At 47.9% G+C, this 27,088-nt stretch overlaps 1 protein-coding gene across 2 annotated transcripts in view; it reads right to left on the bottom strand.

Moving 5' to 3' along the window:
- Positions 1-362: 362 nt before the first annotated feature.
- The window catches only part of LOC140394209 (interleukin-21 receptor-like), a 109,476-nt gene continuing 82,750 nt past the window's right edge, over positions 363-27,088 (bottom strand). For both annotated transcript variants that reach the window (XM_072481198.1, XM_072481199.1), the window contains exons 8-9: positions 23,960-24,044; positions 363-2,587 (exon numbers count right to left, since the gene is read on the bottom strand). In XM_072481198.1, the coding sequence (XP_072337299.1) occupies positions 1,604-2,587; positions 23,960-24,044 (1,069 nt within the window). In that variant the 3' untranslated portion in view covers positions 363-1,603. The remainder of the gene's footprint in view (positions 2,588-23,959; positions 24,045-27,088) is intronic.

The raw sequence follows: 27,088 nt of genomic DNA, 5'->3' as shown, positions 1-27,088 counted from the left end.
TGCAACTGAATGTTGCGCAGTGAGAGTTGGAGCCAAAGAGTAGAAGGAAAATATCAGTGAAATCCCAGGTTATGCTTGGACTGTATTTTACTATTTTGACTTCATGTTATTTTAACTCTTGTAACTTGGATTATCTCCATGTGTAAAACGCAACTCTCGGACTGTCAGGAAAGTCTACCCTAACCGTGATAGTCTAGATAAGCTTTGAGTAATGTGTCCAGACAAACCTGTTTGGTCATCACTGGCAAACATCCGATGAAGCCACCAAACTTATATATTCCCTTCATAGGACCTCTTTGAAATGTGATGAGTGAGTACGGCGTCACACCTTTTAGACTTTGATTTAGGTTAATCTTTGGAACGTTTATTGAACAAACACAAGCAGGAAACAACAGTTGCATCATTCAGTAATGTAATTATGGTAGAAAGTCTATTTTATTCAGGTAGATAAAGATTCCAAATCTGAGAACAAATTTGAACCTTCATATATAATTTCCACGTGCACACAGTAAATCTTCATTCTTTGTTGAATTTCTTCTCTCTATGGCCCTGAATATAAAGCTTTCAATGGATTGATTTTTTCTCTCTCTTTTAGGAGATTTAAATGAATTTATTCATTCAATTTAAACTCCAAGGTCCAGTGTTGAGAATCTCCAGACTTGTTTTGTAAAATGCTAATATTATATAACAGGATTTAACACCGACTCTATTGATGATGCTTTGTGGAATAGTGCAGTCCATCAGGGTCAAGCTTTCAGAATAATACACTTTTTAATGATAAAAGTTAGAATTTCAAAGCCAAGAACAAGTCCAATAGTGCAGCGAGAAATTGAAATCTTCAAGCTTGTCCCAAGCCCTCTGATTCTTAATATTTCCCCAATATTCTCAAGTTTGAACCTTAGGAAAATTTATCCTCCGCATTTTAGAACAAGGTGACTGACTAGTCCCTGATTTGTGTTAATCCGCTGGTTGGCTTCTGATTCTTCAGGGCGATCAGTCCTTCTCTGCTCGATTACTTTTATGTGGGTTTAACTATGGTTAGGTTCAGCTCAAATTGGCTTTATTTATTTAAAACTGACATATAAATTGGTTGAAAAAAGTTTGACGAACAGGAGCAGCCAGTAGTATAATTACAGATTCTGTTGCACAGTGGTTACTGCTTCTGGGAACGATCAGAGGATGAGCTGAAAGCAATTTTCACAAGATAAGTGTTGCCGAAATGTGAGTTTTAAAATTTCCTATATTAACTAAGACCTAACAATACCGGGGATGCAGGATGTTAGCAGTTTTGCAAGATTGAGTGAATTAGCAGTATTTCTGAAGCATCACATTGGCAGGAAATCTAAACAAAATTAATTAGAAATAGATGTCATGTATGATAAGGTTTGGCCTATCATTTAAAAATATCTGTACAGACACATATTCTGCAACACAATTCAACTTTTCTCCATGTGAAATCAAGTCAAAGAAAAATAAGTGGTGAATTTTTTTGTCAATATCAACCACTCCCACAAAGTGCTGTCATTTTTAGGAATTGAGACCAGTGCAAAACATTCCCATGGAGCCATGCCTTCTAGTGGAGATCAGAAAGTAACCGGCGGCACTATCCATGGCTGCTGCAGTCTGTATAGGTTGTAGTGGACCTGGCCCACTGCTTGACATAGCTTCTGTAATACTGCTCTTCCTGCTCTGAATTAACAGAGCTGTTATCATCCGATTCTTGTTCCTGTTCAGCCTTGATTATTCCACCTGTGTCCTTGTTTGTTTTATATCCAGAATCCACGGCAGTCATAGAATCGGTGTCAGTCTCAATGAATCCACTGTCAACAGTGTCTAAATCCAGTGATATCTTTGGATAACCAAGGTCTGGTTCTAGCCTACTGCTTGATGAGATGGTATCAAGGCTCCCATCACTCCAAGAACCACCGTCACCTACATTTCTGTCATTCCAAGAGGCATCTTCATCAACATTCAAAGGAACATGTTCATTTTCTGATCCCCAATCAGCCATATTGAGGCAATGAAGATCAAGAACATTCCCACTTGTCCCTTCTTGGGAATCGGAGAATTGAAACCGGGACATAATGGTGTTCAGTGGTGTGGCGCTGTCACAACTCTGAGGGGTTTCTGATGTAACTGGGTACAAATGATTGAACAGTTGGTTACCATTAGGATAATCCTGCTTATTTGAATTGTCTGAATCAGAATTGCTATTGCACTGGGTCAAGTAGGGTGGTCTGGTTGACTTGCATTTGTAACTGCACTGCGAACAACAAGGTACAACCTCATCAGTCACTGTTACAGTGTCGATAGATACCAGTCCATAGGATTTATCCTTCCACTGTTGGATGTTGTTGCCAAATTGGCCCCGAGAGTGAGATGAAACACAAGAACTTGGACCACACAAGGCCTGCCACGAGGAATGGATCTCTGACTGTTTGTCCCAGGGTTTCAATCCCATCATCAACCTTTTCTCCATAGCAATAGGTTCATCGTATACCTGTACACTGTCCCCCTTCTCCAAGACCATTACATTTTTCTCATTGACTTCATACAATGCATCTGGGTGTTGGGCATTAACCCAGCTCTGAAATGGTAAAGAGAGAGACAGTTAAAATTAACTAAAGATGGCAAGTCGTCGACTAGTATTACAATATTTCTACCAAAATAATTTTATCAACCAGTTTGAATAGAGGATATGGAGTGAAATATTTGGATCAATAAAATAACTGCACTATACTAGGGATTACAAAATACAACCAACTTCTTAATATAAATCAACTAACATTTGTCAACCAATATCATATATTAGTTGATACTGCAAATTCAACAGCATCACATCTCAGAATGGCCCTTTTCACCTCTATGTAAAAACATTCTGCTGAATTTATGTGGGATCAAAGGAAACAAGTTAACATGATAACAGGTAGGTATAATTGAAGAAGGACAAGGGGCTGGTTTAGCACACTGGGCTAAATCGCTGGCTTTTAAAGCAGACCAAGGCAGGCCAGCAGCGTGGGTTCAATTCCTGTACCAGCCTCCCCGAACAGGTGCCAGAATGTGGCGACTAGGGGCTTTTCACAGTAACTTCATTAAAGCCTACTGGTGACAATAAGTGATTTTCATTTCATTTTCAATCAGGTCTGCCTTTTTGAAGCATAGAAAACCAGGTAAAGGGCATTATGCAAATCACTGCCAAGATAGAAATAAAAATAGAACTTGCATCTCTATAATACTGTTTGTGACCTAGGCATAGGTCCTGGACAATTGAAGGCACAGGCACCAATAGTGGAGCAATTAAAATTGGGGGTTCAAAAGAGGCCAAAATTAGAGGCGTGCAGATATCTCAGACGGTTGTAGAGCTGGAAGAGATTACATAAATAATGAGGGCCGAGGCTCTGGAGGGATTTGAAGGCAAGGATGCTTGCCTGGGAGGTCAACATAGGTCAGCAAGCACAGGGGTGATGGGGGGATATGGTGCGAGTTAAGACACAGATGACCTGAAAATTATGGGGGGTAGAAATGTGGGAAACTAACCAGGAGTCTGTAAGAATAGTTGAGTCTAGAGGTAACAAAGGCATGAATGAGGGTTTCAGCAGCAGATGAACTACAACAGAGTGAAGATGACAATGATATGGTGGTGAAAATAGGAGGTCTTGGTGGTGGCATAAATATGAAGTCGGAAGCTCATTTCGGGATCAAATGTGACACCGAGGCTTTGAACAGGCCAATTGGAGTGGGATGAGATTGGTTAATTAGGGAACGGAGATTGTAGTGCGAACAGCAAATAATGGCTTCAGTCCTTCCAATATTAATTGGAGGAAATATTTGTTCATCCAGTACTGGATGTCCGATAAGAGGTCTGATATTTTAGCACAAGGTGTAGAGAGGTGGTGGTGAGATGGAGCTTGATGTCATCAACGTAGATGTGAAATCTAACATTTTGCCATTGGATGATATTGCCAATAAATAAGAAGGGAACCACACGAGTGCAGTTCCACTCAGCTGGTTGACAGTGGATTGGCATTTTAGGATAGAGTGGACAAGTCAAATAGGATGAGGGAGGGAACGTTTACCTTGCAGTCTCATAAGATGCCATTTGTGATTTTGTTGAGAGCTGATTTGGTACTGTGACAAGGGTGGAAGCCTGATTGGAGGGTTTTCAGGATTTAGGTGTTGGGGAGAGTGAATCGGAGTAGAAATCTCTGATCACATTTGACTTCTATAGAGCAAAGCTGGAGGGAAGAGATTACAGAGTATTGGGACCCTCAGTGCTCAGAAGAGACAAGGCTGGAAAGCAGAGGGAAGCATTGAATCTTTTCCGGGATCAGGGTTGTGTGGCTGGTCGTCCCTCTGTAGCTTTGAAAATCATTAAACTGTATTCAGCATGTCAAGTTTTAGTTTAAAGTCTTCCCTCTGATGTCTCTTCCAGCATGTCAAGTTCAATAATCAATCGAGTGAACCTCCTTTGAGCTGCATCAAATGCAATGATATGTCAGATTACGGTGAAAGTCTTTTCTTTAATTTGTCGGAAAACTTTAAAGTGCTTTTTCAGTCAATTTCACTCCCATTTAATGTTTTCAAGCCTCTGGGCATGCTGAGAAGCATAAAAGCTTTGAATTGCATTGTTTACATTCAATTTCACGGTCCACTACATTTTACAAGCCTCTTGATTGACAGGTCCAGGCAATTTCTTTTTTTTTAAATATATATTTTATTCAAATTTTTCGGCCAAACAAAACCGTACAAAGGTTTTTCCCTTTTTACAACAATAAAACAATATAAATAACAGTGACCGTTTTTTAACAAATAGATAAATGATATATAAACTAAATGGCAGCTTCCATAACAAAAATAATAGCTCTCCCAAATAATAAAATCAAACAATCCAATATACATAACCAAGTACAAATATCGATACAAAAACACCCCTGAGGACCCACCTGAGCCCCCCCCCCCCGGGTTGCTGCTGTTACCTTCCCATTTCCTTTATCGTTCTGCGAGGTAGTTAATGAACGGTTGCCACCGCCTGGTGAACCCCTGAGCCGAACCCCTTGTTGCAAACTTTATCCGTTCTAGTTTTATAAACCCTGCCATGTCATTTATCCAGGTCTCCACGCCCGGGGGTTTGGCTTCCTTCCACATAAGCAATATCCTTCGCCGGGCTACTAGGGAAGCAAAGGCCAAAACATCAGCCTCTCTCGCCTCCTGCACTCCCAGCTCTTCTGCAACCCCAAATATAGCCAACCCCCAGCTTGGCTCGACCCGGACCCCCACCACCTTCGAAAGCACATTCGCCACCCCCACCCAGAACCCCTGCAGTGCCGGGCATGACCAAAACATGTGGGTGTGGTTTGCTGGGCTCCTCGAGCATCTCCCACACCTATCCTCTACCCCGAAAGATTTACTGAGCCTTGCTCCGGTCATATGTGCCCTGTGCAAAACCTTGAATTGTATCAGGCTAAGCCTGGCGCACGAGGACGAAGAGTTTACCCTATGTAGGGCATCTGCCCACAGCCCCTCTTCAATCTCGTCCCCCAGCTCTTCTTCCCATTTTCCCTTCAGCTCATCCACCATGATCTCCCCCTCGTCTCTCATTTCCCTGTATATATCCGACACCCTACCATCCCCCACCCATGTCCCTGAGATCACTCTATCCTGAATCTCCTGCGTCAGGAGCTGCGGGAATTCCCTCACCTGTTGCCTCGCAAAAGCCCTCAGTTGCATGTACCGAAATGCATTCCCTTGGGGCAACCCATATTTTTCCGTCAGCGCTCCCAGACTCGCAAACGTCCCGTCTAAGAACAGATCCCTCAGTTGCACAATCCCAGCTCTCTGCCATGCTCTAAATCCCCCATCTATTCTCCCCGGGACAAACCTATGATTATTTCTTATCGGGGACCGCACCGAGGCTCCCGTCATTCCCCTATGCCGTCTCCACTGCCCTCAAATTTTCAGCGTTGCCACCACTACTGGACTTGTGGTGTATTTCTTCGGGGAGAACGGCAACGGCGCCGTCGCCAGTGCTTGTAGGCTGGTTCCTTTGCAGGACGCCATCTCCAATCTCTTCCACGCCGTTCCCTCCCCTTCTCCCATCCACTTACACACCATTGAGATATTGGCGGCCCAATAGTACTCACTTAAACTCGGTAGTGCCAGTCCCCCCCTATCCCTGCTACGCTGCAAAAAAACCCTCCTCACTCTCGGGGTCTTCCCAGCCCACACAAAACTCATAACACTTATCTCGATTTTCTTGAGAAAAGCCTTCGTGACCATCACCGGGAGGCACTGAAACACAAAAGGGAATCTCGGGAGGACTACCATTTTGACCGCCTGCACCCTACCCACCAGTGACAGGGGCACCATGTCCCATCTCTTAAAATCCTCCTCCATCTGTTCCACCAATCGTGTTAGATTAAGCCTATGTAAGGTTCCCCAACTCCTGGCTATCTGAATCCCTAAGTACCGGAAATCTCTTGTTACCTTCCTCAGCGGTAAATCCTCTATTCCCCTGCTCTGCTCCCCCGGATGCACCACAAACAACTCACTCTTCCTCATATTCAATTTGTACCCCGAAAATTCCCCAAACTCCCTGAGTGTCCACATTATCTCAGGCATCCCCTCCACCGGGTCCGCAACATACAGCAATAAATCATCTGCATACAATGATACCCGGTGTTCTTCTCCTCCCCTGAGTACTCCTCTCCACTTCCTGGAGCCCCTCAGTGCTATGGCCAGGGGCTCAATTACCAATACAAACAGTAATGGAGACAGGGGACACCCCTGCCTCGTCCCTCTATAAAGACGGAAGTAGTCAGACCTCTGCCTGTTCGTGACCTCACTTGCCACCGGGGCCCTATATAGCAGCTGTACCCATCCAATAAACCCTTCTCCAAAGCCAAATCTCCTCAACACTTCCCACAGATAATCCCACTCCACTCTGTCGAATGCTTTCTCGGTGTCCATCGCCACCACTATCTCCGCCTCCCCCTCTGGTGGGGGCATCATCATCACCCCTAGCAGCCTCCGTATGTTCGTGTTCAGCTGTCTCCCCTTAACGAACCCAGTTTGATCCTCATGGACCACCCCCGGGACACAGTCCTCTATCCTCGTCGCCATCACCTTGGCCAGGAGCTTAGCATCTACGTTCAAAAGGGAAATGGGAGGTCCAGGCAATTTCAAGTGAAAGGATTACTGTTGTTTGTTTTTATAGTTCTGCAGGGGCCCATTAACTCTGAAGTGCTTCCTCTTTTGAGCAGGTTTTCTTTCTGACTGCATTTTTAAAAAGAGGTTGTTTCTTTATTCTGAAGAGCCTAGAAAAAACAGGTGCTCTGTCTGAGTGCTGTCCCACACCTGCACTTTATCTCCTTTGAAATTGCCTGGACCTGTCAAGGAAGTAGCTTGTAAAAGGTAATGTATTGTGAAATTGAATGTAAATCAGGCAGTTCAAAGCATTAAGGCGTCTAAGCATGCCCAGCGGCTTGAGACCAGGCGGTTCAAAGCTTTTAGGCTTTTAAGCATGCCCAGAGGCTTACAAAAGTTAAAGAGGCATTAAATTGGCTGTGAAAAAAGCACTTCAAAGGTTTCCAACACATTAAAGGGAAGACTTTTACCTTTATTTAAAAAATATTTTTGTTCTCCTCCTTTTTCACATTTCCTCCCAAACTTACACCCACCAACAATAAACAATAAGCAGTAACGAATATAACGTCAATCCCCATATCAACAACAATCCCATCCTCCCACCAACCCCCAAACAACGGCCCGCATTCGAACATAAATAAATAACAAAAAGGAATCATTGTTATTGACATGTTGGGAGAGATTTTAATGGTTTTAAGGCTACAGATCTTTGAACTAAACATGCTGGGAGTGACATCAAATGGTTACAACACATCAGAAGGAAGACTTTAAACTGAAACTTGACACGCTGAATGACAGTTTCATGATTTTCAAGTCTACAAGTGGGACGACTTGCCGTCTGCCAACCTGAGGCCCTCCAGCCCAGCCCCCCCCCTCGACCCTCACCTCCCCTGAAGGACCCCCCACCTCCCCTGAAGGATCCCCTCCCTCGTCCCCCACCATCCCTTGTCCTGCCTCTGTGTGGAAAGCGCCAGGTCCCCATCAGTCAGGAATTGCACCAATTCATGCTAGTGGAACTCCCGGCAGGGGGTACTGGAGAATCCCAGGAGGCTGGTGAATCAGGCTTACTGCCTGATAATGATATAGAAATGAATTAAAATGAGGAGTTTGCAGGTTATCACCGTTGTGGATGAGAACCTCGCCTGGGCCAGCAGGGCGGGAGGCTTGCAACGGGTATGATGCCGGGTGGGAATCCTGTTTTTGCCCTCACGTTTGGTTCACCAGGCCATCGCAATTCCCGCTTGGGGCATGCAGCCATGGAGAATCTCCCGCTATAATTCTATGATAGTAATGGATTAAAAAAGCGAAAGCAGGGGTCTCATGCAGTGAAGCACAGATAGATGTGCTGTGTTAGCGGTATTACCACAGTGACAGCAAGTCCTGCACACCAATTCCTGTTTCATCACAGTACGCGCTGTAGATCTGCTTTGGAGAGGAAACTGTTGCGTCACTCTCCCTCTCTGTGAAAGTGTTGAGCCAGCTTTGAGGTTTTCTCACTTGCTATTTCGTTTTGACAGATCTGGTGCTGTCCCAGATGAGGTTCTCATCCAAAGCGGGTGAGAACCTGCAAATTCCTCATTTTAATTAATTTCTATATCATTATCTAATGGGACCGCCAAACAGGAAAAAGTATGAACAACTCTTCAAGGGGCGCAATTGACCGGCCTCGTTGCGCTTTCGCTCAAGCCAAACGAGGCCGGTGAATAGTGGGAGAGGGAGAAAACAAGAACCATGCCGGGTGCCAAAATGTTTACGATGCAACCTGTCCGCTCCCGTAGGTGAAATCGGGATCTCGTCATAGCATGGCGAGAAACTAATTATCACCACTTAAGCACTATTACCACACAATTAATGAATGACACCCCACAATCAACGGCTTCCTGCCAGTCACTGGCCTCCCCAGCAGGTTGTCACGCTGCCGCCGATTAGTACTCCTTTTGAAAAAGGTGATCCTGACAGAAAGGCTTCTGTGGGGAGCCGACGAGGTGAGTAGCCATCTGTGCTCACAGGCAAAGAACCTGAGGGTGCTGGGCCTGACACCCCAGTGCTTGGTGGGGGGTGGGGGACCCATGGCTGGGGGTGGGGGACCCTCCGCAGGGGTGGGCGCCATTGGAGGCTGGGGGGGGCGGCCGGGGGACAACCATGCGCGGCACCACCATGCCAACCCCTGGATCATGTGTACCTGTTCTGGGGCAATCCTTGTCCCTGCCTTCCGCCCCACCGACCACCCATAACACCCATTGACTGCCGAGGCCTCTGGCCATGTGGCTGAAGGCTCATGCTAATAGGGAGTTGGCAATCGTGGTTAAGTGAGCACTTCACACAACCCTAGTGGATTCCCATGGGTGGGCCAAGTAGCATGTGGGAGTCATTGCCCAGCATTCCAATCACACTTTGATGCATTGACACAGAGCTTGAACACTGCGGGAGGCAACCCCACACACGCAGCAGCCAGCATCTGAACACCCAGGGGATGGGACACAGCTCCGGGGACATGTCCATGGCTGGAGGGTGGGTGAGTGCCATGGGGAGTGGGGAGGGTGGGCCAAGGGTTCGGAGGTCATCCCGCATTGCGGTAGAAAGTGACAGAGGCATCATACTGGTTGTGCACTAAAGTGTTTATTCTGTATTACGGTGGTGATGGGGGTCAAGTAAATTATGAGGAGCTTTTAATAAATTTTAATAAGGCCTACCCACCATCTACAAGGCACAAGTCAAGAGCGTGGTGGAATACTCTCCACTTTGCCCGGATGAGTGCAACACCAGCAACGCTCAAGAAGCTCAGCACCATCCAGGACAAAGCAGCCAGCTTGATTAGCACCCCATCCACAAACATTCACTCCCTCCACCACCGACGATCAATGGCAGCAGTGTGAACCATCTACAAGATGCACTGCAGGAATTCACCAAGGTTCCTTAGACAGCACCTTCAAAACCCATGACCACTACCACAGAGAAGGACAAGGGCAGCAGACACATGGGAACATCACCACCTGGAAGTTCCCATCCAAGTCACTCACCATCCTGACTTGGAAATATATTGACCGTTCCTTCTCTATCGGTGGTCAAAGTCCTTGAATTCCCTCCCAAACAGCACAGTGGGCATATCTACACCTGAGGGACTGCAGCGGTTCATAAAAGCAGATCATCACCACCTTCTCAAGGGCAATTAGGGATGGGCAATAAACACCGGTCTAACCGGCGAAGCCCACATCCCGGAAAAATGAATTTAAAAAAAGGCAAATCAAGAAAACCTATTCCCAATCATGGATGAACAGTGAGCAGTGGGTATAAGTTGAAGTTCAAGATCAAAGGGTAGGTATGATTTTTTTTTAATACAGAGCATTGTTAGAACATAGATTATCTGACCAGAAACAGTAGAAAACAGGACAAGGCAGTGGACAAATATTTCAAAAATAAAACATGATAGAAGGGGAGAAGAGAATGGGACTAAGTGGATGGAACTCTCTAAGGAGCCAGCTTGGTGGGAAGAGGGTTAATAGCCTCTTCTCTTCAGGGAAGACCCTTTCCTGAAAGAAGGTCCACACGGCATTCCATCCTTTCAAAGGGGGATCTCAATGATGACAGTTCCTCTTTGGATTACTTAGAATGTTATTTTTCTATAGCTCAAACTAGAAAAAATGGTTTATTCTCCAACTGCTACCCCCCCCCCCCCCCCCCCCCCCGCCCCCCCACCCTCACCAGATGGCTGGCATCTGAGTTGAAGCTTGTCAGAAGAGGGTTTAATGGTGTGTATTTGCATTAATAGTGCTCATCACTTTGGCATGTTTCTGAATGTGTCAGGCTACAAATGCCTTGAAGTTCAGAGGGTATCGTTATGTAGGTCAACTCAGCAGCCGGAGCTGATGAAAGGCCATTCTGGTGAGAGGCCATCAACCTGAAAGGTTGGGCTAAATCTTCCAGTCAAACCCAAGGGGCTTTGAGGCCTCCAGGTCAAGAACAAATGGATTCTTGAGCCCATGGAAAAACGCAGCATTAAGGTTGATCATGTTGCTGGGATCCAGACTATGTTTCCAGAGACACCCTCCTAATTGGCCTCCTCTATGTGGGATAGCCCGTCGTCCTGCTGCAGGGAGACTGCCTCCATTGCGTGGGCAACCTCCCATATCAGGGGAGGAGTGATGCATGGATAGGGGTGGGTCACTCTGCCAACAACAAAATGTCCTCAGAGCACAACAGGCAGCTGTGTTAATATTCCTCAGTGCATGCCAATAGCTAACAAGCATTTCCAGAGACGGGTCTGGGTGTGGATTGATGCCAGTTGAATGGAGGCGGGCAGCCAATTTAAATAATGAAGCCTCCAATTAAGGGTGATTTAGCGTGCCAGCATTTTGCTGTTGGCAGAGTGACCCACCCCCATCCATGCCCCCCCCCCCCCCCAAGCCTTCAAATCTGCCACTCTGAGGCTGGGAATATTCTGCCCATCAATTCTGTTTCTCTCTCCTCTGCCTATAACGGCAGAATTGGCCCATTAAAGGGTAAACTCAGCCAATGAAGACAACCAACTCAGTCAAAGCTTTGGTTCAAACTACATGTAGAGTTATTGCATATTGGGATGGACATTGAGACCAGTGGATTTGATAGGTTTCACCATTGCTCAGGTGGGATCGTTAATCTAGAAGGCCAAGATTATTTGTACTGAAAGACTTTCTCAATCTGATCTATTCTTGTGATCCTTTTTTTTGGTAAACCACCGCTCATGAATCTCAGTGGTGGTATCAGAAGAGTATCCAATTTTTTTTCCCCCAATTAAGGGGTAATTTAGTGTGGCCAACTCACCTACTCTGCACATCTTTGGGTTGTGGGAATGAAACCCACGCAGACATGCAAACTCCACACAGACAGTGACCCGGGGCCAGGATCGAACCCAGGTCCTCAGCGCTGTAGGCAGCAGTGTTAACCACTGTGCCGCCGTGCTGCCCAATTCTTGTGATCCTAATAACAGTATGTTTTTAAAAATGATTTTCCAGTCCTGGTTACTCACAGTGTATTGAGCAGATGCACACAGTCAGAAACTGTTGGAACGTAAGAGCAGCAGTGTGCTTTGTTATTGAAAGTCCTCCTTGATCTAGTGTATTCCCCACCAACAATCAGCCTGTACAGGACTGCAAAGTGGAGTTGTTTCATGAGCATGTTCAATTCTCTGGGCAACTGCTAAGTTATGTTATTTCCATTTTTTTTATCAAAGGATGATCAGATGGGAGGAGAACTCAACACTTCAGACCAAACCCGCTGCATGACAACTGGTTCAACCAATCAATAACACGAAGACGAAGCCCGCCTGAAGCCACTGATATATTTTTGCATCCCATCAAGTGTCACTCAAGGGTTGAGTTGAATTCCAGGGCAGTATTCTTTTTGAAAAAGTTCTCTATGAACCACCGCTCATGAATCTCAGTGGTGGTATCAGAATTCTGGAAAGGTTGAAGGGGGTTCAGCACTTCCATTGGGAACATGTGTCAGTATTGATGATGGTTACCGTGAAGACTAATTTTCTTCACAGCTCCCCTGAGGTCCCTGACTCTCACTGGTTTCAGGTTCCTGAAGGTTCTGGGTTTTGCTGGAGTTTAGGTCCTTTCCTCTCCTGAATGTGGCGATTCCAAATGGGGTTCCAATCTCCAACATTCCTGCATGGAAAAGGGGGTTGGCCCATTGGGATTCTTTATATTGGGGGTGAATGAGAAAAGGGTTTGCACCATTGGAATTCTATATAATCAAAATGGATTTGGAAGAGCTTTGGTCCATTGGGATTCTGTACAACAAGACTGAATGGGAAAGAGTTTGCATCATTGGGATTCTGTGCAATGAGACTGAATGGGAAAGAGTTTGCATCATTGGGATTCTATACAACAAGACTGAATGGGAAAGAGTTTGCACCATTGGGATTCTGTACAATGAGACTGAATGGGAAAGAGTTTGCATCATTGGGATTCTATACAACAAGACTGAATGGGAAAGAGTTTGCACCATTGGGATTCTGTACAATGAGACTGAATGGGAAAGAGTTTGCATCATTGGGATTCTATACAACAAGACTGAATGGGAAAGAGTTTGCACCATTGGGATTCTGTACAATGAGACTGAATGGGAAAGAGTTTGCATCATTGGGATTCTATACAACAAGACTGAATAGGAAAGAGTTTGCATCATTGGGATTCTATACAACAAGACTGAATGGGAAAGAGTTTGCACCATTGGGATTCTGTACAATGAGACTGAATGGGAAAGAGTTTGCATCATTGGGATTCTATACAACAAGACTGAATGGGAAAGAGTTTGCATCATTGGGATTCTATACAACAAGACTGAATGGGAAAGGGTTTGCATCATTGGAATTCCAAACAGGTTATTCAATGTGCACACTGCTGTAATATACCTGCAAAGAGCAATTGCCAAATGTTGTAAAGGAAGAGACAGATATAGGTCTTGATAAGTGCAACATTCAGGAAGTCTATCTCCTTAATCTTCAAGTATTTGAGAGTATCAACTGCTGCAAAATCTACTGTAGGCTGAGCTTCCTGTCACTGCATCAATAGCCGGATGTTTTCATTCTTTTTATCTTAATAAGGTCAATGATTGGCATCTGTGGGCATCACAAATTTTTTTGAACATCCCTTTTGTTGTACAGTCAGCGTCCAGTGATGTTTTATATCACAATGCAACCAGAAATCGACTGAAGATCGACTGAAGATTCAATTTGATGTAAGAAATTGTTGCTCTGCACAACCGGCGTTGAAATAAATAATTACGTATCACCTTATGGCCATTTCGGAGATATGGGCCAGTATTGGTAGGAGTGCCCATTGCACAGAAAAAGCCCCCTCTTCACATTCTGGGTACCTTTCATATGGGCCAGAATTTTGTGCTCCCCCTGGTGGGCTGCAGGAGTATTAAGTAATATGGACAGGATTCTCTCCAGGATCCCGCCCGCCCAGATCCAGACACAATTTTACACTGGGACAGACAGAGCCCTTTCCCAATTATGGCACCTTAGTGGCCAGTTAAGGGCATTTCCCTGCCCAGTCTCAATTTTTAGCCTGGGCGGGCGCCTGATGACTAATGGTGGGAAATGAGAACGCTGGGGACGATTGGGTGCAGGCTGCATCACGTAAGACTGTAGGAATTGGCAAAATTGTAAGGGAGATTTTTCCAATCCACTCTGCATCTAACCTGTTCTGTAACTGTCCTGCGAGTGTTTAATGGGACAGTGTAAAGACAGCTCCAAACTGCTCAGTACTATGTATTGATGCCATGCTGTGTAAAGACTGTCCACCATCTACAAGGCACAAATCAGGAGGATGATGGAATGGATAAGTGTAGTTTTAGCAATACTCAAGAAGCTCAGCAGCATCCAGGACAAAGCAGCCTGCTTGATTGGCATCCCCATCCACCACCTTCAGCATTCACTCCCTCCACCACCCACGCACAGTGGCAGCAGTGTGTACCGTCAACAAGATGCACTGCAGCAACTCAGCAACGCTCCTTCGGCAGCACCTTCCGAACCCGCAACTTGCGCCACCCAGGAAGGCAAGGGCAGCAGATATATGGGAACAGCACCACCTGCAGATTCACCTCTGAGCCACACACCACCCTTACCTGGAAATACAACGCCATTCATTCCCTTTGTTGCTCGGCCAAAAAGCTGGAACCCCCTCCCTAGCACTCTTGAGTGCACCCACACCAGCCAGATGACAGCAATTCAGGAAGGCGGTTCCCCACCGCTTTCTCAAGGACAATTAGGGAAGGATAGAAAATGCTGATCTTAGCAGAGACGCTCAGACATCCCTTGGGAGAGTCACTAAAGGTCCTGGGTGTGTTGGTGGGGCAGATTAGAGGAAGCTTACTTTAATAGCTCATTTTTATGTGCAACCTGCAGCCTCTCTCTTTACTTCCTCCTCACTCCATCAATTGCCTAACCAGCAAAACTCGTCGCTCGCCAGCAAATAATTAGTAGCGCGCAGTGTGAGGATGGGCAGTTAAACAGCAACAGGCAATTTGTGCAGCACCTGCATGACATCTTGTGGTGGAACTGAATAGTGCAGGCAACTGAAGCTTTGCATCCTTTTTAACCAGGGATCAGATCGGAAACTCATAAACTTTTCAGATGTTTTCCCATTCAGCTTACGAGCTCTGTTTTCTCAGGTGAAAGGCTGAGATGTGCGAGCAGGGGACCAAGAGAATAAGTCATTTCCACAGTGCACGACATCACCACAATTCAGGAAAGTAGGAAAGAAGTGGAGATGAATTGAAAATCGGGGAAGAAAGCGAGATACAGTTCTGGGAAATAAGTTGGGTCCAGTGGATCAAGTATCACTAGGGGAACATTCAAGGGCCAGTGGGCAGAGTATGATAGGATTTAGGTTAGCTTTGGAAAAGGATGAAGAGCAATCTATAGTAAAATTAATTAATTGAATGGGGTAAGATCAGCTCTGGCCCAGGTAAGCTGAAATGAAAGAACGGCTGGCAAAACTACAGTGGAATAATGTGCTGCCCTTAGAGAGAAGTTTGTTTGGGTACAGTCGAAGTATACTTCAATGAGGAAGACAACAGAAGGTAAGGCAACTCAAGGCAACAGCTTCCTGGGTAATGAAAGAGACGGAGGGTGCGATTCTCCGGAAAGATTTTGAACTGTTGTGGCGAGCAGGAACGGCCGCAAACTTCCCGGCGCTCGGCCCATTGAGGCCGGAAATGCTATTCAACATTATTCGCTCCACTGAACGAGGCCTCGCGGGCTTCTCGCCGCAAATGAAGGCTCGCCAGCTGACTCGCTGGCACTGCGCCCGCCGGCCCCCCGCTAACGAGGTCGAGCAGCACTTAAGCTGCACTTGCTCAGCCAACCCCAGCCAGCTCGCAATAGTGACACCGAGGAGGCCAGCTCCAAGGTTCGGGGATGCTGACCCATGGAGGCAGCTAGACGCTGTGGAGGCCAGGAGGGGTGTGCCTCCAAGGGTCTGGGAGGGTCAGCCATAGGGCAGCCAGTGCTGCCTGGGATGAGGTGGCGGCAGCTGTCAGCTCGGGGAGTGCGGCCAGGACTGGCTTCCTGTGCAGGAAAAACGTCAACGACTTACAGCGGGCAGCACGAGAGCATTGAGTAGGCACCAATGCTCCCCACCCACCCCGGAGACATTTCTGCCCCCATGGGAGCATCCACCCCCAACTCTCCATGTGGCCCCAACCCGCCCTCCACCACCACAACCCCTTAAACCCCCCAACCTTTCCTTCACCCCCCCCCCTCCCACCACTGTTAACTACACGTGTAACTAACGATGCCCTCTCTGTGTCTCCTCAGGAAAAGCTCCCCCACAATCACCGGGAGAGGGCCCAGACTGGCGGTGGTGTGCTGGACATAAGAATCCTCACCACCTTCGAGGAGCCGGCCCTGGAGGTGACCGGTGTTGCCGAGGACAGAGCGGTCACCCACGCGGAGGCTGGTGGATGTCGCAGAGGTGAGGAACCACCGGGCTCTACCCGGAGGACCTGTCAAACGTGATGAGGCACGATCAATTGGACAAAGACGATAGTTGAATCCAACTGAGGCTTTATTGCTAGCAGATGTGTGACCTCCCACCGCAGCTGGCGAAATGGCTGCTGGCTGGAGGACATGCATATTTATACCTCGCTTCCTAGGCGGAGCCAGCAGGCAGGGATTACCAGCGAACCTGTAGTACAGGTCCTACCGTACATCACCTAATATAGGTGCAACAGTGGTTTACCACATTCACCCCCTGTTAAAAATTGAGCCCGGCAGGGGTAGTGGATAACTATATACAACATTGAATTAATATTTACAAGATTTGAGCAAACAAGTGTCCTTTGATGTCCGGTGGACCGGTCAGAGGTTTAGCCGGTCCGGGGCCTTGATGTTCCTCTGGGAGCGACGCAGTGGTGTCGGCGATGTTGGTGCTGATCTGGTCAGTGGTGACTCCGGGAGCGTGCTGAAATCCTCTTCATCGTCAGGCGTGGGCAGGGGCGGGGGGGGGGGGGGGGGGGGCAGATGGTCCTGGGGTGGGGGGGGGGGTGCTGTTAGGAGCGACGGGGTGGGGAGGGTGGTGCCGGGGGCGGAGGGTGTGTGGGGGTGGAACCTGCTGGTGCCAGGTTCCTGAGGGAGACAGTATCCTGGCGGACGTCGGGGAATGCCACGTAGGCCTACTGGGGGTTTGCGTGGAGCAACTGCACCCTCTCCACCAACGGGTCCGCCTTGTGGAGTCAGACATGCTTACGGAGGAGCACGGTTCCCGGAGCTGTGAGCCAAGTCGGGAGCGACACCCCGGATGTGGACTTCCTGGGGAAGGCAAATAGACGTTCATGGGGTGTATTGTTAGTGGTAGTGCAGAGTAATGAGTGAATGGAGTGGAGTGCATCAGGGAGGACCTCTTGCCAGTGGGAGGCCGGGAGGTTTCTGAACCGTAGGGCCAGCTGGACGGCCCTACATACCGTCCCATTCCCCCTTTCTACCTGTCCGTTTCCCCGGGGGTTGTAGCTTGTCGTTCTGCTGGAGGCGATACCCCTGCTGAGCAGGAACTGACGCAGCTCATCGCTCATGGATGAGGATCCCCTGTCACAATGGATGTAGGCGGGGAAACCGAACAGAGCGAAGATTGTGTTGAGGGCTTTAGCAGACGTCATGTCGGGGCATGGGATGGCAAAGGGGAATCTGGAGTATTCGTCGATCACACTGAGAAAATATGTGTGGCGGTCGGTGGAGGGGAGGAGGCCTTTGAAGCCCACGCTGAGGCGTTCAAAGGGGCGGGAGGCCTTCACAAGGCGCGCGCGGTCTGGCCGGTAGAAGTGCGGCTTGCACTCCGCACAGACCTGGCAATCCCTGGTGATTGTCCTTACTTCCTCAATGGAGTAGGGCAGATTTTGTGCCTTGATGAAGTGGCACAACCGTGTGACTCCTGGGTGACAAAGGTTGTCGTGCAGGGCCCGGAGTCGGTCTACCTATGTGCTGGCACATGTACCTCGTGATCAGGCGTCTGGAGGTTCGTTGAGTTTGCTGAGGCGATACATAATCTCGTAATTGTCGGTGGAGAGCTCGATTCTCCACCACAAGATTTTATCATTTTTGATCTTACCCCGCTGTGTGTTATTGAACATGAAGGCTACCGACCGTTGGTCAGTGAGGAGAGTGAATCTCCTGCCGGCCAGGTAATGCCTCCTATGCCGCACAGCTTCAACGATAGCTTGGGCCTCCTTTTCGACGGATGAGTGCCGGATTTCTGAGGCATGAAAAGAATGCCACGGGCCTGCCTGCCTGGTTGAGTGTGGCGGCAAGGGCGACGTCTGATGCGTCGCTTTCTACTTGGAAGGGCAGTGTCTCATCTACATCGTGCATTGTGGCCTTGGCAATATCAGCTCTGATCCGGGCGAAGGCCTATTGGGCCTCGGCCGTGAGGGGAAACTGGGTGGACTGTATGAGTGGGCGGGCCTTGTCCGCATAGTTTGGGACCCACTGGGCGTAGTACGAAAAGAACCCCAGGCAGCGTTTGAGGGCCTTGGGGTAGTGGGGGAGGGGGAGCTCCATGAGGGGGCGCATGCGGTCGGGATCGGGCCCCAGAACTCCGTTCTGGACTATATAGCCGAGGATGGCTAAGCGGTTCGTGCTGAATACGCACTTCTCCTTGTTGTAAGTGGGGTTTAGAGGAGTTGCGGTGTGGAGAAATTTAGCAAGGTTGGCGTCGTGGTCCTGCTGATCATGGCCACAGATGGTGACGTTGTCTAGGTACGGAATGGTGGCCCGCAACCTGTACCGGTCGACCATTCGGTCCATCTCCCTTTGGAAGACCGAGATCCCGTTTGTGACACCGAAGGAAGTGGTAGAGGCGGCCGTCTGCCTCGAAGGCGGTGTATGGATGGTCCGATTTACGGATGGGGAGCTGGTGGTAGGCGGATTTCAGGTCTACAGTTGAGAAGACCCGGTACTGTGCAATCTGGTTAACCATGTCAGATATGCGTGGGAGGGAGTACGCGTTGAGCTGTGTGTACCGGTTGATGGTCTGGCTGTAGTCCACGACCATTCGGTGTTTCTCCCCAGTTTTAACCACTACCACTTGGGCTCTCCAGGGGCTGTTGCTGGCCTCGATGATGCCTTCCCGAAGCAGCCGCTGGACTTCGGACCTGGGGAAGGTCTTGTCCTGGGTGCTGTATCGTCTGCTCCTGGTGGCGACGGGTTTGCAATCTGGAGTTAGATTGGCAAAGAGGAAAGGTGAGTCGAGCTTTAGGGTCGCGAGGCCGCACACAGTGAGGGGTGGTAAGGGCCCGCCGAATTTCAGATTTAGGCTCTGGAGGTTACACTGGAAGTCCAGGCCGAGGATTAGTACAGCGCAGAGGTTAGGGAGGACGTAGAGGCGGAAGCCGCTGAATTCTACGCCCTGGACCGTGAGCGTGACCGTGCAGTCCCCCTGGATCGCTACGCAATGGGATCCGGAGGCCAGGGAGATTTTTTGGTTGGCGGGGTGTATTGTGAGGGAGCAGCGCCTTTCCGTATCCGGGTGTTTGAAGCTTTCGGTGCTCCCGGAGTCCAGCAGGCAGGAGGTTACATGTCCGTTGACTTTCACGCTGGTGGATGCGTTGGTCAAGTTATGCCGACGAGACTGGTCGATTGACATGGAGGCGAGTCTTGGTTGGTCATCGGGTAATGGGACAGCTGGTGAGCCCGGGTCCTGGAGTGCTGGTGGTGCCCATGTGCTGAGGGACAGACAAGATGGCGGCGCCCGAAGATCTTGAGGGTAACAAAATGGCGGCGCCCATGGAACGCACATTGCGGGGGTAGAACAAGGTGGCAGCGCCCAAGGAACGCACGTGTTGCGCGGAGGGGAAGATGTTGTCTGTGACGGAGGGGGGTGGGGCGATAGCGGCTACTGAGCGGGCCTGGCACACCACGGCGAAGTGGCCCATCTTCCCGCAGGCTTTACAAAGGGCAGCGCGGGCCGGGCAGCGTTGGCAGGGGTGCTTCTGTTGGTTGCAAAAATAGCATTGGGGGCCCCCGGGGTTCGCTGGCTGGCGTGCCGCGCAGGCTGGCCAGCGCCCCCGCTGGGGCGGCTGTCTGTGGGGTCCACGAAGCGTAGGAGGGGTAGGCCATGCGGTTGGGGGTGTAGGACTGGACATTGCGCAGGGCAACCGTCATGGAGAGCGCTAGCGTTTTAGTCTCCCTTCTAGGAGCCGCTGGCGTATGAGATCTGATCCAATTCCAGTCACAAAAGCGTCCCGCATCAGGAGGTCTGAGTGTTCCGTGGCCGTAACGGCCTGACAGTCACAGTTCCGGATTAGTGGGATTAGGGCCCGCCAGAGTCTTCTATGGACTCACCAGGGAGTTAAGAGTGAGTGGCGAGTGCGTGCCTGGCGAAGAGCGTGTTTGTTTCCTGTGCGTAGTTGTTCTTGAGTCGAGTCATGGCTTCGGCGTAGTTCGGCGCGTCCTGGATTAACGGAAAGACTTTGGAGCTCAACCAGGAATATAAAATCTGAATCTTCTGAGCCTCCGGAACAGGGGTTGGTGCCACGTTGATATACGCTTCAAAGCAAGCTAGCCAGTGCTGGAAGTCCTTTCTGGCGTCGCTTGTGTGCGGATCCAGCTGCAGGCGATCCGGTTTGATACGGAGGTCCATCCTTCGAAACTGATAGCAATAAATTGAGGCACGCTCAATTGGACAAAGACGATAGTTGAATCCAACTGAGGCTTTATTGCTATCAGATGTGTGGCCTCCCACCGCAGCTGGCTTCCAGTCTTGGTGAGTGGTTGAGACGCTGGATGGACTTAAAATTGATAAAGAAGAGGTACTGGAAAGGCTGGCTGTACTTAAAGTACACTGACAGCACCCAGCTCTACCCCACCACTGCTCCTCACAATTCCTCCACTGTCATTAAACTGCCAGTCTGCTCACCAGACCGCCAATCCTCGACGAGCAGAAATTAAATACTGGGAAGCCTCGAGCCAATCCTCGATTTAAACTCAGTTCCCTAGCTACCACTCCACCCCTCTTCCTGGCAACAGTCTCGAGATTAAAGCAGTCTCTTCGCAACCATGATGTCACATTGCCTGACTTCACCCCTGTTGCATCTCATGCCGTAGTTATCACTAGCCTTGACTGTTCCAGTGCACCCCTGGCTGCTGTCCCACACTCCACCCTCTGTAAACTCCAGGTCAGCATAAATTCTGCTGCCCACGTCTTAACTTGCAGCAAGTTGTGTTCCCCTACTCACTGTATCACTCTGCATTGTGGATACGTAAGTGTGTCACTAACCTCACTCCCTATATCACTCTGCACTGTAGATATGTAAGTGTGTCACTAACCTCACTCCCTGTATCACTCTGCATTGTGGATATGTAAGTGTGTTACTAACCTCACTCCCTGTATCACTCTGCATTGTAGATATGTAACTGTGTCGCTAACCTCACTCCCTGTATCACTCTGCATTGTGGATATGTAAGTGTGTTACTAACCTCACTCCCTGTATCACTCTGCATTGTGGATATGTAAGTGTGTTACTAACCTCACTCCCTGTATCACTCTGCATTGTGGATATGTAAGTGTGTCGCTAACCTCACTCCCTGTATCACTCTGCATTGTGGATATGTAAGTGTGTCACTAACCTCATTCCCTGTATCACTCTGCATTGCGGATATGTAACTGTGTCGCTAACCTCACTCCCTGTATCACTCTGCATTGTGGATATGTAAGTGTGTTACTAACCTCACTCCCTGTATCACTCTGCATTGTGGATATGTAAGTGTGTCGCTAACCTCATTCCCTGTATCACTCTGCACTGTAGATATGTAACTGTGTCGCTAACCTCACTCCCTGTATCACTCTGCATTGTGGATATGTAAGTGTGTCACTAACCGCACTCCCTGTATCACTCTGCATTGCGGATATGTAATTGTGTCACTAACCTCACTCCCTGTGTCACTCTGCACTGTAGACATGTAAGTGTGTCACTAACCTCACTCCCTGTATCACTCTGCATTGTGGATATGTAAGTGTGTCGCTAACCTCACTCCCTGTATCACTCTGCATTGTGGATATGTAAGTGTGTCGCTAACCTCACTCCCTGTATCACTCCACAATGTAAATATGTAAGTGTGTTAATAACCTCACTCACTGTATCACTCTGCACTGTAGATATGTAAGTGTGTCGCTAACCTCACTCCCTCTATCACTCCATGCGCTGTAAATATGTAAGTGTGTTACTAACCTCACTCACTGTATCACTCTGCACTGTAGATATGTAAGTGTGTCACTAACCTCACTCCCTGTATCACTCTGCACTGTAGATATGTAAGTGTGTTACTAACCTCACTCACTGTATCACTCTGCACTGTACATATGTAAGTGTGTTACTAACCTCACTCACTGTATCACTCTGCATTGTGGATATGTAAGTGTGTCACTAACCTCACTCCCTGTGTCACTCTGCACTGTGGATATGTAAGTGTGTCGCTAACCTCACTCCCTGTATCACTCCACAATGTAAATATGTAAGTGTGTTAATAACCTCACTCACTGTATCACTCTGCACTGTAGATATGTAAGTGTGTCGCTAACCTCACTCCCTCTATCACTCCATGCGCTGTAAATATGTAAGTGTGTTACTAACCTCACTCACTGTATCACTCTGCACTGTAGATATGTAAGTGTGTCACTAACCTCACTCCCTGTATCACTCTGCACTGTAGATATGTAAGTGTGTTACTAACCTCACTCACTGTATCACTCTGCACTGTACATATGTAAGTGTGTTACTAACCTCACTCACTGTATCACTCTGCATTGTGGATATGTAAGCGTGTTGCTAACCTCACTCACTGTATCACTCTTGTTATGGGCCAGGGTTTAGAGAACCCCAAAATGTATCATGGAGTTCACCTGACCCACAACGTTTAATAGATTGTGGTATGGGGAGGCCACGGCCCACTGTACAGGTGTGATACAGCAGAAATGGAAAAGTATTTTTTAAAGCAAAACAATGTTTATTCTATGAACTCAAGTTAACCTTTTCAAAACATACAGTTAACATCTTAGCAACCATTAATTCTATTACAACCTCCAAAGAATACAACATTAAGTAATCCTTTAAGCTTTCCTTTTAACATCCAAAGACTTAAAACACCTTTTACCAGAAGCACATCAGGTTAACGTCACTACTGTTATTAGTTTTAAATCACCAGGATTGATTTACAGTCTTTAGATTACAGAGAGAGACTCTAATGCACCTTCTGGCTGTGACTGCTGCTATCCAGCTCTGAAAACTAAACTAAAACACACCCTGCAGCAAACAGCCTAAAACGACAGTAAAAAGCGGACAGACAGCCCAGCTCCACCCACTCTCTGACAGCACTGAAGTAATGAACACCCATTTCTTAAAGGAACTCTCACTACAGATACTTATATACACACCCATTTATAAACACCCATTTCTTAAAGGAACTCTCACTACAGATATTTATATACACACCCATTTATAAACACCAATTTCTTAAAGGCACTCTCACATGACACTCTGCATTGTGGATATGGAAGTGTGTCGCTAACCTCACTCCCTGTATCACTCTGCATTGCGGATATGTAATTGTGTCGCTAACCTCACTTCCTGTATCACTCTGCATTGTGGATATCAAAGTGTGTCACTAACCTTACTCCCTGTATCACTCTGCACTGCCGTTACATTCATATGTCACAGGCTATTTTAGTTTCCAATGCCCCTGACTTAAAGTTGAGACTTAAAGTTGAGGCATTTGCTCCGTGCTGCAGGAATCCACAGTAACCAAACTCCCATTAAACATTTGACTGATCATTACCGTGAAATTTCCTCCGTGATCCACGAACAGCGGTTTGAAGAATGGGGCTGGATTGGGAGTCATCACCCAAAGCTTCTTCCGCAGCCTGTAAAAGGAGATTCGTTAGTAAGAGAAATTGAGAGAGTCAAAGCCTGCACTTATATTTCAAATACTGCAGACAATGAATTCCTTTTAAAGTCCAGGCAAATGCAGCAGCAATTTCTGTACTGTATTAAAAGTTGCAATGTGTATTTTGCCCACACGAGGCCACCATACAAACATGTACCTGCTGAAGGGGGTCTAAGAGAAATAAAGAAGGAGCCACTGTTTTAACATCACGTGCACTTCTGCTTCTGAGTGCTTCCCACTGAATATTTTCCCAAGAACCTCATAATTCTGTGCACAGCAGACCATAAATCAATGAATGGCGAGAGGAATGATTATCCTCTCTGGTTACCCATTGGTAGCCCTTCAGATGGGGCAGCGATTCCAAGACAGAAGATTGTCTAGTGCTGGGTGACTGACTGGAAGTCTGATAGTCCCTGAAATGTTCCGATTTGACATGCACATAGAAAACATTCCCTGCGCTCGGGTTTTACCTGTCATTCCTCCACGACTACCACTGTCAACGAACAGCTAGATATCAAATTTCAAATTCTTCAGCCAATTGGCAGACTCCTCATCAGCCTGGTGTAGGGTAGTGAGATGGTCACTGAAGCACAGGCCGCGACAATTGTCGATTACAATCACCGCGGTTTACACTTCACTACAGTTGCACAGGGGTCTACATATCATAGAATTTACATATCATAGAATTTACAGTGCAGAAGGAGGCCATTCGGCCCATCGAGTCTGCACCGGCTCTTGGAAAGAGCACCCTACCCAAGCTCCAAACTCCTCCCTATCCCCATAACCCAGTAACCCCACCCAACACTAAGGGCAATTTTGGACACGAAGGGCAATTTATCATGGCCAATCCACCTAATCTGCACATCTTTGGACTGTGGGTGGAAACCGGAGCACCCGGAGGAAACCCACACACACACGGGGAGAATGTGCAGACTCCGCGCAGACAGTGACCCAAGCCGGAATCGAACCTGGGACTCTGGAGCTGTGAAGCAATTGTGCTATCCATAATGCTACCATGCTGCCCCTGTCACAGTGTCCCCAACGGAAGAGATTGTTGTGGCAGGGTCCAGTGTGAAACCTGTTCGGTTTGACCGATTTTGCCACACGGGCAGTCGAAGCCTGGGATTTCTAACTTGGGATCACCAACCAAGTGCTGATTCTGGGCTGTGTTGTGCCACAGGTCCTTCCACAGGTTCACACCAGAACTGCCCAGCTCGGGCAGGTTGGCCACCTTGAGATTAGGTGTTTTCTGGGAGGGTGGGTGGTATCTCCCACAAATGGCAGATCAGGATTTTCGTGCACTCTTTCACAGAATCGTGCTGTGCTAGTTACACGATGGATTTGTGGTGGCGCAATGTCGCAGAGCACAGGTAGTCAATTTCTGTTTGTCGACCGGATTACACCTGAGATGTTCATCATGGTCTCATCCAGCTGGACATCCACCAGTTTTCAGTGCGCAGAGTTCTCCACTGAGGTTGTGGGATACCGAGAGTGAGGAGGGAACCTGGGAACAGCCTCATCGAGATGCTCTTACCAGGCCTCAGTACACCCCAGCCCTGATGTTATTGCTCTCCACTCCCTCTATTCCACTTTACTTTGCTTGGGGTGCATAGAATTCTCTGCTGGCTCTTTCCTAGGGCAATCCAAAACCTAGGCCGGAATTCTCCAGCCATTCACTCGCAGCGGGATTCTCTTTCCCATTAAAAGTGGGGGAAACAGAGAATCCCGCCACCAAGAAACATGCGGCTGGGGGACCGGAGAATCCCACCCCTAATCTCACTGCCCCACCCTTTCTCCATAGTCAACAACTTGTCTGGCTGTGAAAGGGACCCGTCAAAGAGACACAAAATGAGTGAGCAAAAATCTATGGCAGATGGAGTTTAGTGTGAAGTATTCCATTGGATTTAAGGAAGTTAAACTGGAATAGTTTCTTAATTAAGAGAGACCAGAAACTGTGGGGGAGCCAAGGTATTTGGGTGTCCAGGTACACAAAACATTGGTGCACAGGTAATAGAAAATATTACTGGATTGTTGAAATACAAAAGGGAGCATGTAATGCTTCAGCTGTACAGAGCCTTTGTCAGACACCATCTGAACTGCATTCAGTTCTAAGTGCAACAAGAAACTTCAGAGAGTCGTGAACACCGCCCAGTCCATCACACGAACCTGCCTCCCATCCATTGACTCCATCTACACTTCCCGCTGCCTGGGGAAAGCGGGCAGTATAATCAAAGATCCCTCCCAACCGGCTTACTCACTCTTCCAACATCTTCCATCGGGCAGGAGATACAGAAGTCTGAGAACACGCACGAACAGACTCAAAAACAGCTTCTTCCCCACTGTCACCAGACTCCTAAATGACCCTCTTATGGACTGACCTCATTAACACTACACCCTGTATGCTTCATCCGATGCCAGTGCTTATGTGGTTACATTGTATATGTTGTGTTGCCCTATTATGTATTTTCTTTTATTCCCTTTTCTTCCCATGTACTTAATGATCTGTTGAGCTGCTCGCAGAAAAATACTTTTCACTGTACCTCGGTACACATGACAATAAACAAATCCAATCCAATCCAATCCAATCAGGAAGAATCTACTGATCTTGAAGGGGTACAGTGCAGATTCGTCAGAAAATTATGGGTCAGAAAATGACTGCGGGTTGCACACACTCGGTTTGTTTTCCATTCAGTGTATTCCAGGTTGAGGAGAGGTCTGATCGAGGTGTGAAAATGATAAAATAATTTGATAGGGTAGAACGGAGCAACAAGTTCCTCTTGTTGGGAATCCAGAACACCGCAGTTTTAAAATAAAAGGGAGGCTGCGGCGGCACACAGTGGTTAGCACTGCTGCCTCACGGCGCTGAGGTCCCAGGTTCAATCCCCGGCCCCGAGTCACTGTCTGTGTGGAGTTTAAACACTCTGCCCCGTGTCTGCGTGGGTCTCATCCCCACAACCCAAACGATTTGCAGGGTAGGTGGAGTGGCCCCTTAATTGGAAAAAAATAAGAGGTAGGCTGGTT

The sequence above is a fragment of the Scyliorhinus torazame genome, chromosome 17 (assembly GCF_047496885.1).
Source record: "Scyliorhinus torazame isolate Kashiwa2021f chromosome 17, sScyTor2.1, whole genome shotgun sequence".
Taxonomy (NCBI): Eukaryota; Metazoa; Chordata; class Chondrichthyes; order Carcharhiniformes; family Scyliorhinidae; genus Scyliorhinus; species Scyliorhinus torazame.
Note: the sequence above shows the minus strand (reverse complement) of the source record. Positions and strands in the feature narration are given on the sequence as shown.